Source organism: Corvus cornix, chromosome 15 (assembly GCF_000738735.6).
Source record: "Corvus cornix cornix isolate S_Up_H32 chromosome 15, ASM73873v5, whole genome shotgun sequence".
NCBI lineage: Eukaryota > Metazoa > Chordata > Aves > Passeriformes > Corvidae > Corvus > Corvus cornix.
In genome coordinates, this window is record NC_046345.1 from 11,956,784 (window position 1) to 11,973,024 (window position 16,241).

The window sequence follows — 16,241 nt, forward strand, 5'->3', positions numbered from 1 at the left end:
CCTCCCATTTTTGCTGGAGAAGAATCTGCTCTCCACCTTGCTATGGGGTGAAGTGAGCCCAATGTCTACAACAGGACCCTTTAGCCCTCGGGTTTTGCCCACTCTCCCAGCTCCCACAGGCACCAGGTAGGACTGAGCAAGGACCCAGAAAGATTTCTCCTCCCTGTATTCCTGCACCAAACTCCTTCTGCATCAGCTCAGCCAAAAAAGAGCCTTTTCTTTCACCACAGCTGTCCCAGGTCACCCTGGTGAGGAAAGAAGGGGCCTGGTGTGCCAGCAGAGTTCGGAGAATCATGGAATCACTCAGGTTGGAAAAGCCCGCTGAGATCATCGAGTCCAACTGTTCCCCAGCACTGCCAAGGCCACCCACGTCCCCAAGTGCCACATCCACGCAGCTGTTAAATCCCCCCAGGGATGGGGACTCCACCATCTGGGCAGCACATTCCAATGCCTGACCACCCTTTCCATGAAGGAATTTTCCTCAATATCCAATCTAAACCTCCCCCAGAATCCTCGTGCTGCACATCCCACCCCCCTCCTGCTGCAGGAGCGTTTTCCCCGAGCTCCGGCGTGGGCACAGAGCCTCCTGCCCACCCCTGCTCGGCTCCTGCTGCTCCAGCCCTTCCCAGAGCCTCGCCCCCACCACTCCTCTGCTCTGTCACGTTCCCATATTTATTTCCAGGGCGTTATTGCTGCAGACTCACCTGGAATGCTGAAAACACAGGAGCCCAAGAAGCTCCATGGAGAAACCACCACAGGACCTGGCTCGCCACACACAGCCGAATACCAACCCTGCTGAGGGATTTCAGCAGCCCTAAAACATTCCAAGAGACTGCCAAGAGGGTGGAAGGACAGGGGGACTGCTCGGAGAGAGGAGCACCAGGATTCCCTGGGCAGTGGCACAGGGCAGGGGAGGCAGGGGGATGTGCCTGTGCTCTTGGGCAGGGGTAAGAGCAGCACAGGAGAGCAGCAGGAGCTGTGACATCAATTCCCATCCCACTTCTGAATCACAGAATCCCAGAATGGTATGGGCAGGAAGGGACTTTAAAGCTCATCCCATCCCACCCCTGCCATGGGCAGGGACACCTCCCACTGTCCCAGGCTGCTCCAAGCCCCAATGTCCAGCCTGGCCTTGGACACTGCCAGGGCTCTAGGAGCAGCCCCAGCTGCTCTGGGCACCCTGTGCCAGGGCCTCCCCACCTTCCCAGGCAACAATTCCTTCCCAATATCCCATTTATCCCTGCCCTCTGGCAGTGGGAAGCCATTCTTCCTCATCCTGTCACAGAAACATGGACTGGTTTGGGTTGGAAGGGACCTTAAAGCTCATCTTGTGCCAACCCCTGCCCTGGGCAGGGGCAGCTTCCACTGGACCATGGACACCAGCCACGGCTCCTTCACTCACTCCAGAGGATGAGGCAGGAGCAGCAGGAATGGCCTAAATACTGCTGGCTGCTCTGAGCTCCTGCTGGAATGTTTAATTCGTGCTGTTATGTAAGTACTGTTTTCTGGGCTCCTTCGCTGGGAATGATTATCACGGATTACATCTGCAAAACAACAAGAGGGAACATGGTGTGGTACCTGGGAATCACGGGAAGAGAGGCACCACAGAGAGGAGGGAAGCACAGCTCTGGGGTTACTCCATCCCCACGTGCAAGTGCAGTGGAAAACAGCAGCAAGGGAATTAAAAACAGGTTAGAAAAAAACAAGGCGGGGGAGAGAGGGGAGGGAAGTGGTTCCTGGCTTGTGAAATTAAAAAATCTAAAGATTCCTCTCCTCCTCCTCCTCGTGTTTGCACCGCCAGGCAGCAGCCAGGAGAAGGGAGCAGTTGGAGGCTGTGTAGATAAGAGAACCCTACACTGGTTTGGGGTGGAAAGGGACCTTAAAGCCCATCCAGTCCCACCCCCTGCCATGGGCAGGGACACCTCCCACTGTCCCAGGCTGCTCCAAGCCCTGTCCAACCTGGCCCTGGACACTTCCAGGCATGGGGCAGCCACAGCTTCTCTGGGCACCCTGTGCCAGGGCCTCAGCACACTTACAGGGAGGAATTTCTTCCCAGTATCCCATCTAACCCATCACTCCAGGCCCTTTGTTCACAGTCCCTCTCCCTGGCACAGGTTCCCATGGATCCAGCCTGCCCAGATCCCTCTGCAAACCCTTCCTGCCCTCCAGCATCCCCTTGGCTGTGGCAGGAGGAGCTGAAGTGGTGGCTGCAGGTGGACCAACCCACCCCAATCCAATGGGAAACTGGGGAGCCAGCTGCAGGAGGGAACAGAAGAAAGTGAAGAAGGCACTGAGAGGAGACAGGAATCATCAGGAGTGGGAAATCCAAGCAAACAACTCCATCAGCAGCACTGTCAATTCTATTTCCCACGGCAGCAGCTCCTGGCATAGTTAACAACAGCCTGGGAAAATCCAGAGTCCAAGGATAAAAAGACAATTAGAAGAGCAAGGTGACAGCGCTGGCAGCCGGTGCCTCCAGGCACGAGCCCTCGAGCACAGGGAAAACAGCTCACAGTGCCGGGGAGACTCACAGGGAGGAGGGGAGAAGGGAATGCTGCTGTCAAAGAGCTGGGAATAGCAGGACTGGTACAGCCAGCCATGAGCTGGGACAACAATGACACGGATTGTCCCATCCTGCCACAACCCCAGCACAGCCACAAGCCAAGGCCACCTGGCCAGGAGCTTCTGTGAGGCCAGGGCGGAGCACAAGGGGATAATTCATGGGGTGGGACAGGGAAGGTGCCAGATGCTTTGCAGTGTCACAGGCCCAAGTCAAAATGGCTTTTGCAAACAAACCCCTGCCTTGGAAAAAGGACAAAAACCAGCTAAAATGAGCAGAGCAACAAAAGTGACATTATCAATGGAGTGATTAAAGGGAAAGCTGAGGAATAATTAATTATGGCTATTTTTTAATGCTGCCATAAGTGCTGGACCTGGGATGCTGAAGGGGAACTCCTGCTGGGTTGAGCTGCCCCTTGCCCACCCCACCCCTGCAGTGGGATCCCTACAGCTCCAGTGTCCCTCTCCAGAGCTGGATTCTCCCTTTCCACTCTGCTGCAACAGGAACTCACCCCAGGACCACAGCAGAGGGATCAGAACAACCAACCCTCCTCCTTCCCCTGCTTGGAGCTCCCACCCTCCTGCAGTCCACAGAAAGCCCCCAAAAGCAATTGCTCTCTGTTTTCCAAGAAGAAAACAACGGATTAAGTCAGGAAGAATAACCAGGTAACCCAAGCAGTCAAACCCCATTATCCCAGATCCCTGACCCACACCACAGGGTGTTGGTTTCAGAGTCAATCCTCCCCGGGATGGTAGCACAAGGTCAGCCCAAACACCCAGGAAATTCCATCTCTTCCCCAGCAAGCAAACTGCAGCTGGTATTTTGGAAACAGGATACTGGGACAGGGCACAGGCAGTGGTTCCTCTGGGCACTGATCCTTCACTTTCGGAGCTGTGCTGCCTGAGGAGCCCCCAGGTCACACTGCATACACAGTTACAGCTTGTACCCCAAGGGATGACACTGTGCCCAAATCTGTTGAGTCTCCCTGGATTTTCTGGCTCCTGGCAGCAAGTGCCACCATTTAATTGGGTGTTCTACAAAATATTAATTATTCCTGCTCCATTTAAACCTATGACCTGTTAATCCCCTCCTTCTTCTTGCTATAAGCACTTGTCCCCAACTTCTCCTAGACTCAGTCACAGAATTGCTGAGGTTGGAAAAGACCTTTAAGATCAAGTCCAACCATCAATCCAGCACTGCCAGGGCTGGCAATCTACCACTGACCCCTGTCCCCAAGTGCCACATCCACGTGGCTGTTAAATCCCTGCAGGGATGGGGACTCCAGCACTGCCCTGGGCAGCTGTGCCAGGGCTGGACAGCCCTGCCCATGAAGAAATGTTCCCAACATCCACCCTGCCCCTCCCCAGCCCAGCCTGAGGCCGTTCCCTCTCCTCCTGTCCCTGTTCCCTGCCAGCAGAGCCCGACCCCCCCGGCTGCCCCCTCCTGTCAGGGACTTGTGCAGAGCCACAAGGTCCCCCCTGAGCCTCCTTTGCTCCAGGCTGAGCCCCTTTCCCAGCTCCCTCAGCCACTCCTGGGGCTGCAGCACATTTTCTGCACCACTGACCATCACCATGTGGCACCGTCAGCTGTCCTTCTCCCATGAAGTATTTCCTTTCCATCATCCTCCTTCCCTTGTTGGAGAAGGTTTTGTTTCTCTGGTTAATCTTGTGCCTGTTTAGTTGTTTGGGTTTTCAGGGCATCTCCATGGAAAAGATCACAGCAGCACTGGGAGCAAACCTGCATTCCCTCTTTTCTACTCTGATTATCAATTCCCAGTTTTTCTGTTGCACTGACTCCAGCCTCAGCCAAAGGAACCAGACACCTCTGAGAGTGGTTGGCAGGTGAGTTGTTCTTGGCACAGACACCAGCACTGACCTCTCCAGTGAACTCCTGGATTTCAGCACCATGAACACCAAAATCACCTTCTGTCAGCCTGCAATCTGCTCTGACCAGGCGAGCACTGGAATCACAACACAGCTCTCACCCCCTCTCCTCCCAGGAATCCCCGAGCAGGGAGCCAAAAGGAGTCACTAACTCCCTTTGCAAGCAGCCCAAGTCCATTTTGGGGAGTTTTCCTGGAGCTTAAAACACCAGGGACAGATTTCCACCCTTCCTTTGCACACTTTTCCAAAGATCCCCTTATCACAGAGCCAAGAAAACAATCCTCATCTATTCAGCACTCATACAATTCCTGGATGTCATGATACTGCTCTAAAAAGAAAGGATAGTTTTATATCTATTTTTATATTTGTTCAAAGAAAATCCACCAACCACAGTCACCACATACAGAGGGTGAATACAGAAATCTGATTTTCAGGCCAGGTAACAGCACAGGGCCACACCCAGCACTGATAAAAGCAGGTGATGGAACTGGATGAGGAGAAATCGAGTTTACTACAACTTTACCAACACTTTGCAATCCCACCTAAAAACAGGAATGCCAGGTTTGGCTGAGCTGAGTCTGGTCTGGGACTGTCCTGTGCTCCTGCCACACTCTGCAGTGTTTTAGAGCAATTAAGCACACGTGGTAACTGAGGAGAGAGCTAAACCAGCAGCTCGGCTCCGCTCTCACTTTCTGCCACTAATCCGCCCGGAATCCCCGGGCAGGTTTCTCCCTGGGAAGCAGGATGAGGACAGGGAGCTCAGGTCACATCTCTCAGTACCAACATCCCAGGTCACAGCTTGTTACCAAAATATTCCTGCCTGCACAGTGGGCAGAGGGGAAACCAGAGCTCCCTCACACACAGACCAGCAAAGTCTCCCATCCCATACCTGGTTTGGGGACAGGTTTTGCTGTTAAAAACAGACTTGGAAAGCAGTCCTGTGAAATGGTCCCTGGGGGTGCACAGCTCCAGCCAGCAGCCGAGTTAAAAACACTTCCACAGCTGTTTAATTCAGGAGAACTCCTGGGGGAAAGACCCTTTTCATCCACCCCAAAATGGTGACCCAGCAGTGAAGATATGTGCAGTGTTATCCCCATTTACTAGTCCTTTTACCCATCAAATTTCCCATCGAATCTCAAACACCCTGACAGCACGGAGGGATCACTGATTCCTGCAAAAACAGCAAATGGAGAATCCCAGCTCAGGCTCCAGCAGGTTTCTGGGTGACTCGAGGCTGAGCAGTGCAGTTGACACAACAGAAGGATGGGAACATCCATGGGTGTGGAAAGCTGGAGAGGGCCCAGGAGAACCCCACAAGGTTCAACAAGTCCAAATGCCAGGTCCTGCATGCAGATCAGGGCAATCCCAGCCATGAGCGCAGACTGGGAGCAGAACTCCTTGAGAGCAGCCCTGGGGACAAGGACTTTGAGGCTGATGGCTGAGGGGTGGCCATGCCCCAGCTCTGAAAGCCCCTAAGCCCTGGGCTGATCCTTCAGCGTGGGCAGCAGGGGGAGGGGGGATTCTGCCCCTTTGCCCTGCTCAGGTGAGACCCCACCTGCAGAGCTGCCCCAGCCCTGGGGCCCAGCACAGGAAGCATCTGGAGCTGCTGGAGGAGTCCAGAGGAGGCCACAGAGATGCTCCCAGGGCTGGAGCCCCTCTGCTCTGGAGCCAGGCTGGGAGAGCTGGGGGTGCTCACCTGGAGAGAAGAAGGCTCCAGGGAGAGCTCCGAGCCTCTTCCAGGGCCTAAAGGGGCTCCAGGAGAGCTGGAGAGGGACTGAGGACAAGGCATGGAGGGACAGGACACAGGGAATGGCTTCCCACTGCCAGAGGGCAGGGCTGGATGGGAGATTGGGAAGAAACTCCTGCCAGTGAGGGTGGGGAGGCCCTGGCCACTGCAGCAGGCAGGGCAGCAGGCAGTGTCCATGAGCAGAGATGGCCGTAAGAATGTTCCTTGTGTCCTTTCCCAGAAGGACAGGCAGCATCAGACATAAACCTGCTCCTCTGCCCACCTCACCTGCCCCCTGTAACCCTCTTCCCACCTTCCAGCCTCCCAGAGGCACGGATGCTCCTCCTTGAGGGCACAAATCCATCCAGCTGCTCACCACCCTTTGCACCCACTGGAGCCCACCTGGGCTCCGCAGAGCAGCCTGGGGAACACACAGGTTTTGGGGATCACTCAGGATACGAGGAGGCAACTCAAACAATTCCACACATGAGCATACTCAAAAGGCTGGGGACTTCTACAGCAAATCCAGAACCTCTCCCCTTTACTTGTAAACATCCACCCCAGTGCTCACAGGGGCACAACTGGAGGAATTCTATTTTGATTCAAGCCAAACAGCCAAACCTTACACACAGCCACCCTTTACTGTAATTTAAAGATCTCTAATTGGGACAAACCAGCAGCCAGGTGAACATCAAGGCATAAAATAATTCACTGATGTGCTCAGCTATACCTCCACAGCACAAGGATTCAGCACCCAATTACAGGGTCTTATCCTCTCTGATCAGATCAGGAAAGCCTGGAAAAGCAGGAGTGTGGCATGGATCTTCTCTCCCATCAGCTCCATGGCCTGGATCAGAGCTGAGTCAGCACAGCCACGGCAGCAGCACTGCCCTCACCCCGGAGCCTGCCGGAGCCAGGGCCGGGAGCTGGGCACAGCCGCAGCCTCAGGACAGCCAGGCTCTGCATTTGCTGTTTCTATGGGAAGACACAAACCCAAAGAGTTGTGCCTGACTCGGGAGGCAGCGTGGCTGACAGCCCCCCACAGCCGCTCCACACTGACCCAGCGCTGCCACAGCCCCACGGCCCCAAAGGGAAGGTAAAGCCACACATCCCCTCTCCAGGAGATCCTTCTCCACACACCCCCTTTCCAGGAGATCCTTCTCCACACACCCCCTTTCCAGGAGATCCTTCTCCACACACCCTCCTCTCCAGGAGATCCTTCTCCACACATCCCCTTTCCAGGAGATCCTTCTCCACACACCCTCCTCTCCAGGAGATCCTTCTCCACACACCCTCCTCTCCAGGAGATCCTTCTCCACACATCCCCTTTCCAGGAGATCCTTCTCCACACATCCCCTTTCCAGGAGATCCTTCTCCACACATCCCCTCTCCAGGAGATCCTTCTCCACACACCCCCCTCTCCAGGAGATCCTTCTCCACACACCCCCCTCTCCAGGAGATCCTTCTCCACACATCCCCTTTCCAGGAGATCCTTCTCCACACACCCTCCTCTCCAGGAGATCCTTCTCCACACACTTCCCTCTCCAGGAGATCCTTCTCCACACATCCCCTCTCCAGGAGATCCTTCTCCTCACATCCACCTTTCCAGGAGATCCTTCTCCACACATCCCCTTTCCAGGAGATCCTTCTCCTCACATCCACCTTTCCAGGAGATCCTTCTCCTCACATCCACCTTTCCAGGAGATCCTTTCCCACACACCCACCCAGCTGAAGGACGTGACAGCCCCCATAGCCAGCTCACTGCAGCCAGGACCAGCACAGTGTCCCACCCTGCCTGGCTAAACAAGCATGCCCAGAAACTTCCACCTTCTCCTGGGTCAGCTGGGCTCCCTGTCAGTATGTGCATACTCCAGAGATGGAATTTTAAGGAACAGAGAGTTCACAGCACTTAGAATCACAGAGTGGTTTGGGTTGGATGGGACTTTGAAGTATCATCTAGTTCAACCTCTCTATCCCCTCCAAGCCCCACTCAACCTGGCCTTGGACACTTCCAGGGATCCAGGGGCAGCCACAGCTGCTCTGGGCACCCTGTGCCAGGGCCTGCCCACCCTCCCAGGGAACAATTCCTTCCCAAAATCCCATCCAGCCCTGCCCTCTGGCACTGGGAAGTCACTCCCTGTGTCCTGTCCCTCCAGGCCCTTGTCCCAAGTCCCTCTCCAGCTCTCTTGAAGCTCCTTCAGGCACTGGAAGGGGCTTTAAGGTCTCCCTGGAGCCTTCTCTTTTCCATTTCTGAGGTTTGTTTACTGCAGCTTGAAGCTGTGCTTGCTTGTGGAAGAAAACCCGATGTTAATCCCAGAAGAGTTATAAACATTGAAATACAGAATCACAGAATTACTGAAATATTTCTAAAACATTCTGTTTGTCAAGCCTCTCACTGACCCATTACAGAGCAGAAACAATGTCACTCTGGGGAGGAGCTGTGGAGCAGGCACAGGGCTCTGACAGCTTTACAAAGTGTAGCTGTCCCAAAACTACTCCAACAAACACCACAACAAAGGGGCAGAAGGAGCAACGCACACAGAGAGAAACAGCTCAACTAAATATCTGTGTCATTCATCCACCAAACCTCCCCAAGCTATGGAACACCACCCATGTGGTGTTCCCAGGCCTCTGAGCACGGCGTTTGCAGCATTCCCAGCACGAAGTCTTCAGGAGAAAGACACATCATCCTGCCCTCCAGAAGCAGCACCATCAGCCCATTGTTACTGGCTCTCCACAATTTACAGCCATTCCCACGGCTTTAAAGACCTGCTCAGAGCTGCCCAGGCAGCTGAGATGACAATGGGTGCAGCAGGGCTGTGTCCAACCCTTTGTGTTCCTGGGAGACCATCAGCAACTTCCAGCTCTGCATGAAACCGTATCTGGGTGGGTTCTGCACCATTTAACAGGCACAGAGGAGTGGCTGACCAGGAGGAACTGGGAGGCTCTGGCTGCACATCAGGTGCCCCGTACCTGACTGGTTGTTCCGCATGCGGATGGCCTTGGCCTTGGCCAGCTCCAGGGCCGTGACCCAGCGCTGCCTCTCCACCTCCGAGTTGGCCTTCAGGTGGTAGGTCCTGCCCCCGTTGGACAGCACGATGTTGCACGAGTCCTCGGTGTCGATGTGGGCCGTGGACAGGTTGATGGTGCCCCGGCACGTGTGGGCCATCTCCGCCTGTGTCCTGCACGGGAACAGAGGGACAAGCAAGTGTCAGTGCCCCTGTACCTGACCCCAAAACACCTCCCAGGCACCCTCCTGCACAGCACAGACCTGTGGAGACATCCTGAGCTGGCAGTACTCACGCCCAAGTCACTAAAGCTGAACAAGGTCCTCAAACGGAGAAACAAGGCCAGGCTGAGGTGTTTAGATGGAGCTTGTTCCCTTGGAGGAGCAACACCCCATCATTCCTTACACATTCACATCCCACTGCGTCCACTGCTTCTGGCTGCTCTAAAAGCAAAGTTACCAACTACACACCACTGGCTCTCTTCTCTCATCTCATTTCCAATGCTGCTTTTCTCCCTTCTCCCAGCTGCCCCACCTCCAGAATCCAGCATTTTGTGGCTCTTTATACCCTCTCCCTTCCATCATTGTTTTTTGTCTAAGTGTGCTTAGACCTCCCATGTCCCAGCCCTGGGGTGGCAGCAGGAGCAGGGCAGGGCCCGTCCCCTGTGCTGGCACTGCTGGGGCACCTCCAGTGCTGGGGCAGCTCTGGGACCCTCCTGACAAGAGAGACCTGGAGGGGCTGGAGCGTGTCCAGGGAAGGGAACGGAGCTGGGAAGGGGCTGGAGCCCCAGGAGCGGCTGAGGGAGCTGGGAAAGGGGCTCAGCCTGGAGCAAAGGAGGCTCAGGGGGGACCTTGTGGCTCTGCACAAGTCCCTGACAGGAGGGGGCAGCCGGGGGGGTCGGGCTCTGCTCGCAGGGAACAGGGACAGGAGGAGAGGGAACGGCCTCAGGCTGGGCTGGGGAGGGGCAGGTCGGATGTTGGGGACATTTCTTCATGGAAAGGGTGGTCAAGCATTGGAACAGACTGCCCAGGGCAGTGCTGGAGTTCCCATCCTGGAAGTGTTCAAAAAAATGTGTTGATGTGGCACTTGGGGACAGGGGTCAGTGGTGGCCTTGGCAGTGCTGGGTTAATGGTTGACCTCAGTGATCTCAGAGGGCTTTTCCAACCTCCATGACTCAAATTCCTTAAGAACATCACAGCACAGGAGTCTGTTGGTGTGTTGAGAGAGGTTTTACAGGCACAGCCTAGAGCTGCTCTCAGTGTTGGTGATCAAGTTCATTATGGGATGGAGATATGGTCCCTCCCCGGGAAGAATGGGCAGCAATCCAGGGATACCCACTGCCAACCTGTTTCCTGAGGTTGCTTGTTACACAGAAGGAAGCCACTCTGCCTGACCATGAACTCAAATCCCCAAAGCCCCCAAACATCTCAAGGACATCTCTCACCTGCTCAACCCTGACACTGCTTTGTGGGACAGATTTATCCCAGAGCCACATCCAAGCTCAACATGTGGACATGAAATCCTCCTGGTGCCTCCTAAAGACTTACAGTTCGTGTCTCTCAGCACCACAGGGTAAGTTCAGACCCAGTGCACAGCGTGGTTACACTTTTTGCGGGGGGGGTGAGTTGGCCTCAAAGGAATCAAGCCCCAGTTTTCATTCCCAAGTCATCCTTTCACGCTGCAGCACATGCTGCGTTCCTAGGACGGATCCCTTCCCATCTCGACAGAGCTGCTAAAATCATCGTCTCTTCTCCACACAGCAAAGGTCTCCAAGGTGACTGCACTAAATCAACTGCAGACGTTCCAACAGCCTCGCTCTCCCACCCAAGGCGACTGGGATGCTGCTCTCCGAGCTCCCTTCCCATGCCAATCTGCATGGGAAATCAATTCCTATCAATCAGCACCCACATACGAGGCAGGCACCTGACCCAGCCTGGAGCCAACTGCAATCTCCCGTGTCCAAACACAGGCAAAGAAGCAGAGGTGCCCTTCAGAGCCCTCCTGGCCAGCTGCATCTGCTTATTCACCGCTCGCACTCGGCTCTTGCATAAGGTGATCCCAACAGTTTTCCCGGTTCTCCCCTTCCCGCAGTAATGGACAGCACCTGGCTGAGAGAGGTTAAACGTGGACATGGAGCACACAGAGGTGGAGGCAGCTGAGCCTCCGGGATTTTTTAACTCTGCGAGGGAGCAAAAACTGCCGGGATTCGCCCTCGGAAAGCCAGAATTAGAGCTGTGCATGGGAGGCTGGGGGGGAATGACAGCCTTGGAGAGAGTCCTGGCCAGGACACACCAAAGAGAAAAAATATCCCAAAATACCACAGGGAGGACTAAAGCACCCACCCACCCAGCCAGGGGACAGCAAACATCATCATATCAACATCAATATATCCCTTCTCCCAGCAGCAAGATCCCCAAAGCAACAGGACATGCTCCATGGAAGCCTGGAGTGATCAGCCCAAGGCAACACTGTCCAGCCCGAGCACCTGGCTCCAGACAGAGCAGGCCAGGAATCATGGACAGATGTCATGGATTCTCCCCAAAATCAGGCTTGTGGCAAGACCAAGGCTGTTATGGATGTGCTAAGATCATCAGAGAGGAGATTCCTTACTCTAAAACCATGGATATCCTTTACCACGATGCCAGCAAGACCCTATTTCAGCTGTTGAACCTCTTCTGGATGCACAGGTCCCAATTCCCACATGGATTTTGTCCAAGCCAGCAGATGTTACTGCTCTGAATATACATTTTCCTTTTTTATTTCAACACAGTCATAGAAATTTCAGACTGGTGAAAATTCTGGCATCACCATCACCCACCCTACCCACCAGCCCAGCACAGCTCTTGTATCCCAGCCCCTCACAATGACAGATTTTGCAAAAATCTTCAAAGATTTTCTTTTTAAAGTATTATTTATAGCATTTCTCCCTTTTTTTTAAAACTGAAAAAGCTGCTTCAGCTCCTTAACACCACAAATCTAAACACAGAGAGCTTGACAAGACAATTTACAGTATCAGTTCCTTAAAAGGGCTTCAGTCTAAAACTCCTGGAGTCTGAATTTCAGTGACTTGGATTCTGCAGCCTGACAGAGCAGCTACACGCTGCAGTGCCATAAAAGAGCAGCAAATTATAAGTTAAAGACCTGCTTCCCAGTTCTGAAGGGACACTTGAGCTCCAGGAGGCTGCTCAGCATGCCAGGGCTGTGCAGGAGAAAGATGCTCCCGATTTTTAACAACTGTACCAAATCTCCCTGGATATAAACAACAAACCTCCCTGTAAGGGGTCACAGGACAGGTTTATCTACAGAGCAAAGAGAAGAAGGTGAAAAAAGGAGATAATAAAATGGTTTTTGTCTGCCAGCTCCACAGCTGTGGTTTTGGTGATATCCCACCAGCCAGAGATTGAGCTCTGGATGCTGGGAAGATGCTGCTTATACAGAATTTGTAATTATAACCGTGTGGCTCTGCTGGAAGTTAATACTGGACGCAGCAAGGAATGAACAACCCCAGCTCACACTCTGCTCCCAACACTTAACAAGCACAAGGGATGACCACGGAATTTCTCTTCAAGTTTCCTTTCCACCAGCAAGGCTCCACACCATTCTGGGTAGTCTTGTCCCTCCTAAAACCCAACTTCTTGTCTGACAGCTCCAACAGGATCAGGCAGAGGAACCCAGCAGGGAACCGAGGCTGAACCTGCGTCCCAGGCACAGCAGAATTCCAGCCTCAGCAGCCACAGGAGGTCAGGGAGCTCCCAGCAGCCCTGGGACCAGAGCATTCCTGCAATCCTGGCAGCTCAACAGCTGCCCCCGTTCAGCAGGGCGGGTGTGACACCTGGAGGGACCTTGCAGCCTTCTGTCCCGGCTTCCCAAGGGTGCCAGCAACACTTGGGGTGGTGAGGGACAGGTCTCCAAACTGGATTATCCACCTAAACCCCGGCAGGGAGCTACACAAGCACTGAGCTGAGGCTTCCCTTCGAAGCTGGCAAGGCCAGTTTCCAGTATCGCCCCTGTTCTAAGGCACCTCCACAGGGAAATCCAAATACAGTTTGAGTTATATCCCAAAATACACTCACGCTCTCGTCCTACAGATTTCCCTGACTATCTCAAAACCATTGCTCTGCTATCAGCCTCAGAAACCAGCACACCTGATTCTACATCACAGAATTATGGAATGGGTTGGGTTGGGAAGGAACCTTAAAGCCCATCCAGTGCCACCCCTGCCACGGCAGGGACACCTCCCACTGTCCCAGGCTGCTCCAAGCCCCAGTGTCCAACCTGGCCTTGGACACTGCCAGGGATCCAGGGGCAGCCACAGCTGCTCTGGGCCTGCCCACCCTCACAGTATCTTCCCAATATCCCATCCAGCCCTGCCCTCTGGCACTGGGAAGCCATTCCCTGTGTCCTGTCCTTCCATGCCCTTGTCCCCAGTCCCTCTCCAGCTTTCCTGGAGCCCCTTTAGGCCCTGCAAGGGGCTCTGAGGTCTCCTTGGAGCCTTCTCCTCTCCAGGTGAACACCCTCAGCTCTCCCAGCCTGTCCACATGCTGAATTCCCCTCCTGTCACTGGCTCCTGGCGTAAATGTAGGTCACTGCAGAGCTCACACTCAGCCAGCTCCCCAGGACAGGCTCAGAGAAGCACAAGGTGAGCAGGAGAGACTCCTAAAGACTCAGGAGGTTTTGTCCTCCTTATCACAGTGTCTCCTTCAACCTGGGCTTTCACTCTCTGCTGTTACATCACAACCAGTGAAATCTGGGCACTGAGGGGTTCAGAGGCTGCATCTGAACCCCCCAGTGTCCAACCACACACTCAAGGGACTTCACCCCAGCGTTATCCAGGAGCCAGCACGGCTCAGAAGGATCCAGAATGGCTCATGAGCAGCCTCTGACTCAGCCTTCCCTTGGGAAAGCAGCACCGAGTGCTCCAACAGGGACCTGCTGGGAGCTCTGGAACAGGCAGGAGGCACCAGCAGCCACACCAGACCATTTGCAGGGCACCACTCAGCTCCCTGGGCACTGTTTACCCAGCGAATATTTCCCAATTTAAACAGCATTTCCAGAAAAATCTCCTGCTGTTGCTGCACAATCTCGGGGTTTTTTCCTTCCCTTACATAGTTATTTAAGTTGTTTTCCAAGGAAGTTTTGCCGTCCAAGTTTGGGGGTTGAGTGTAGATCCAGCAACAGCCTCCCCTGTACAATCAGACAGGTTCCTGTGGGTCCCACACTTCAGCTGGATGGCCAACACAGCACGGGGCAGAGCCAACAGGGATGCTCCCAGCTCCTCCTCCCTCAGGAAGGATTCAAGGAGAAAATAAGAAACATCTGACGAGTTTGAGAAGGGGAAGTCACAAACTGTCAGGGAAGAGAGTGAAATTGTTTGGGGTGGGCTTTGAGTGTCTGGTTGTGAGGTACAGAGACCTCACAGCAGCACTGTCACTACACATGTGGGATGAAGCTGGACACCAATCCCAGGTTCATCCCTGGAGCTGGCAAATGGACACATCGAGGGACTTCCCCAGTGAGCTCTTCCACCACACTGTATTTGGAGCTCAGAAATACTCTTTGGCTGTCAGACCTCAACAGAATCACAAATCCAAGCTCCTGCACTGCTGCAGATCACACCCAAAACCCAATCAAGCATAGCCAGGAGCCAACACACTTCCCCACAGCACAAACCCAACAGCTTCATAAAGCACACAGAGAGGGGCTTTGGACCAGGACCCAGAGGGACAAGGGGGAATGGCTTTCCTTGGAGAGGGGCAGGATTAGATGGGATATTGGAAAGAAATCCTCTCTTGTGAGGGTGGGCAGGCCCTGGCACAGGGTGCCCAGAGCAGCTGGGGCTGCCCCTGGATCCCTGGCAGTGCCCAAGGCCAGGTTGGACATTGGGGCTTGGAGCAGCCTGGGACAGTGGGAGGTGTCCCTGCCCACGGCAAGGGTGGGACTGGAGGAGCTTTAAGGTCCCTTCCAACCCAAACCATTCCATGGTTCTGTGACACCCTCACTGCTTCTTACGCCACTGACCTCTCCAGACTCAGAGATTAAGACCTGTTTTTTCTACTGTTTCTTTTATGGATTAAGTAGAAACCAGTTTATAAATTTCATTTCCTCATCATACTGGAAAATATTGTAACATTAATGGCTCTGCAGCCATAGAGGAATATTTATACCCGTGGCCTAACTGGGAAATGCCCTTTGGAGCCAGGTGCAAGGACTGCTGCAGGCAGAGGGAAGGAGAGAAATCAAGGACAGGGAACAAACCAGGCAGAATTGGACAATTCAGTAGCTGGGGACAGTATTCTATTTCCTTCCTGAGAGTGGGAGGCAGCACACAAGAGATGTCACAGCCCCGAGTCCCTGCTGTGCCTGAGCAGCACAGCTCGCTCTTCCCACAGGATGCAGGCCAAGCACAAGGATTTCCACGCAGAATCCAGAGTCTACCAAGGCTATCTGGGTTGGGTTGAGCTCTCCCATGCTTCACAGCATTCCCACAGGGCTCAGGGACAGGATCTGCATTCCCCATTGCTCATTGGCAACAAAAGGCTGTTGTGCCACCACCCCCTCCCGGCGTCACCCGCGCAGCACAACAGCTCCCTCATGGCTCAGCTCCTGCTTCCAGAGCATCCATGCCCACATCTGGTGCTTGAATTCCCTGTCACCCCCACCCCACACTCAATCCTTGAACTATTAGATACAACGAGCCCACCTGCACAAGTGCTGCAAGGCACATTTCCCAATAAACTGAGATTTCCCACGTCCTTTGTTCAGTTATTGGGGGTTTAAAGCCAGTGAAATCTCTACATCCCTTTAAGGCGTGAGAAATCCCAAAAAGCACTTGAATTTGAGCTCACATGCCTGAAGTCAGGGCACAGAACACTGAAACCAACCCTCTTGGGGCTATTACTCTCCCCAGGTTCAAGGAAAAAGCGGGTTTATGACAACTCAATCCCAGAACTCAAATATCCAAGGGGAAGCAGGCACGTGGCTCCAGAGGTGTTTTCCCAGTGAGTTCAGCACATCACAGCTGGTTCAGCAGGGCTCTCACAAACCACAAGCTCCATGTGACAAAC

At 54.0% G+C, this 16,241-nt stretch overlaps 1 protein-coding gene across 5 annotated transcripts in view; it reads right to left on the minus strand.

The window, feature by feature from the left end:
- The window catches only part of OSBP2 (oxysterol binding protein 2), a 97,235-nt gene that overhangs the window by 59,013 nt on the left and 21,981 nt on the right, over positions 1-16,241 (minus strand). For all 5 annotated transcript variants that reach the window (XM_039560923.1, XM_039560922.1, XM_039560921.1 and 2 more), the window contains one exon: positions 9,143-9,351. In XM_039560923.1, coding sequence (XP_039416857.1) covers positions 9,143-9,351 — 209 coding nt within the window. The remainder of the gene's footprint in view (positions 1-9,142; positions 9,352-16,241) is intronic.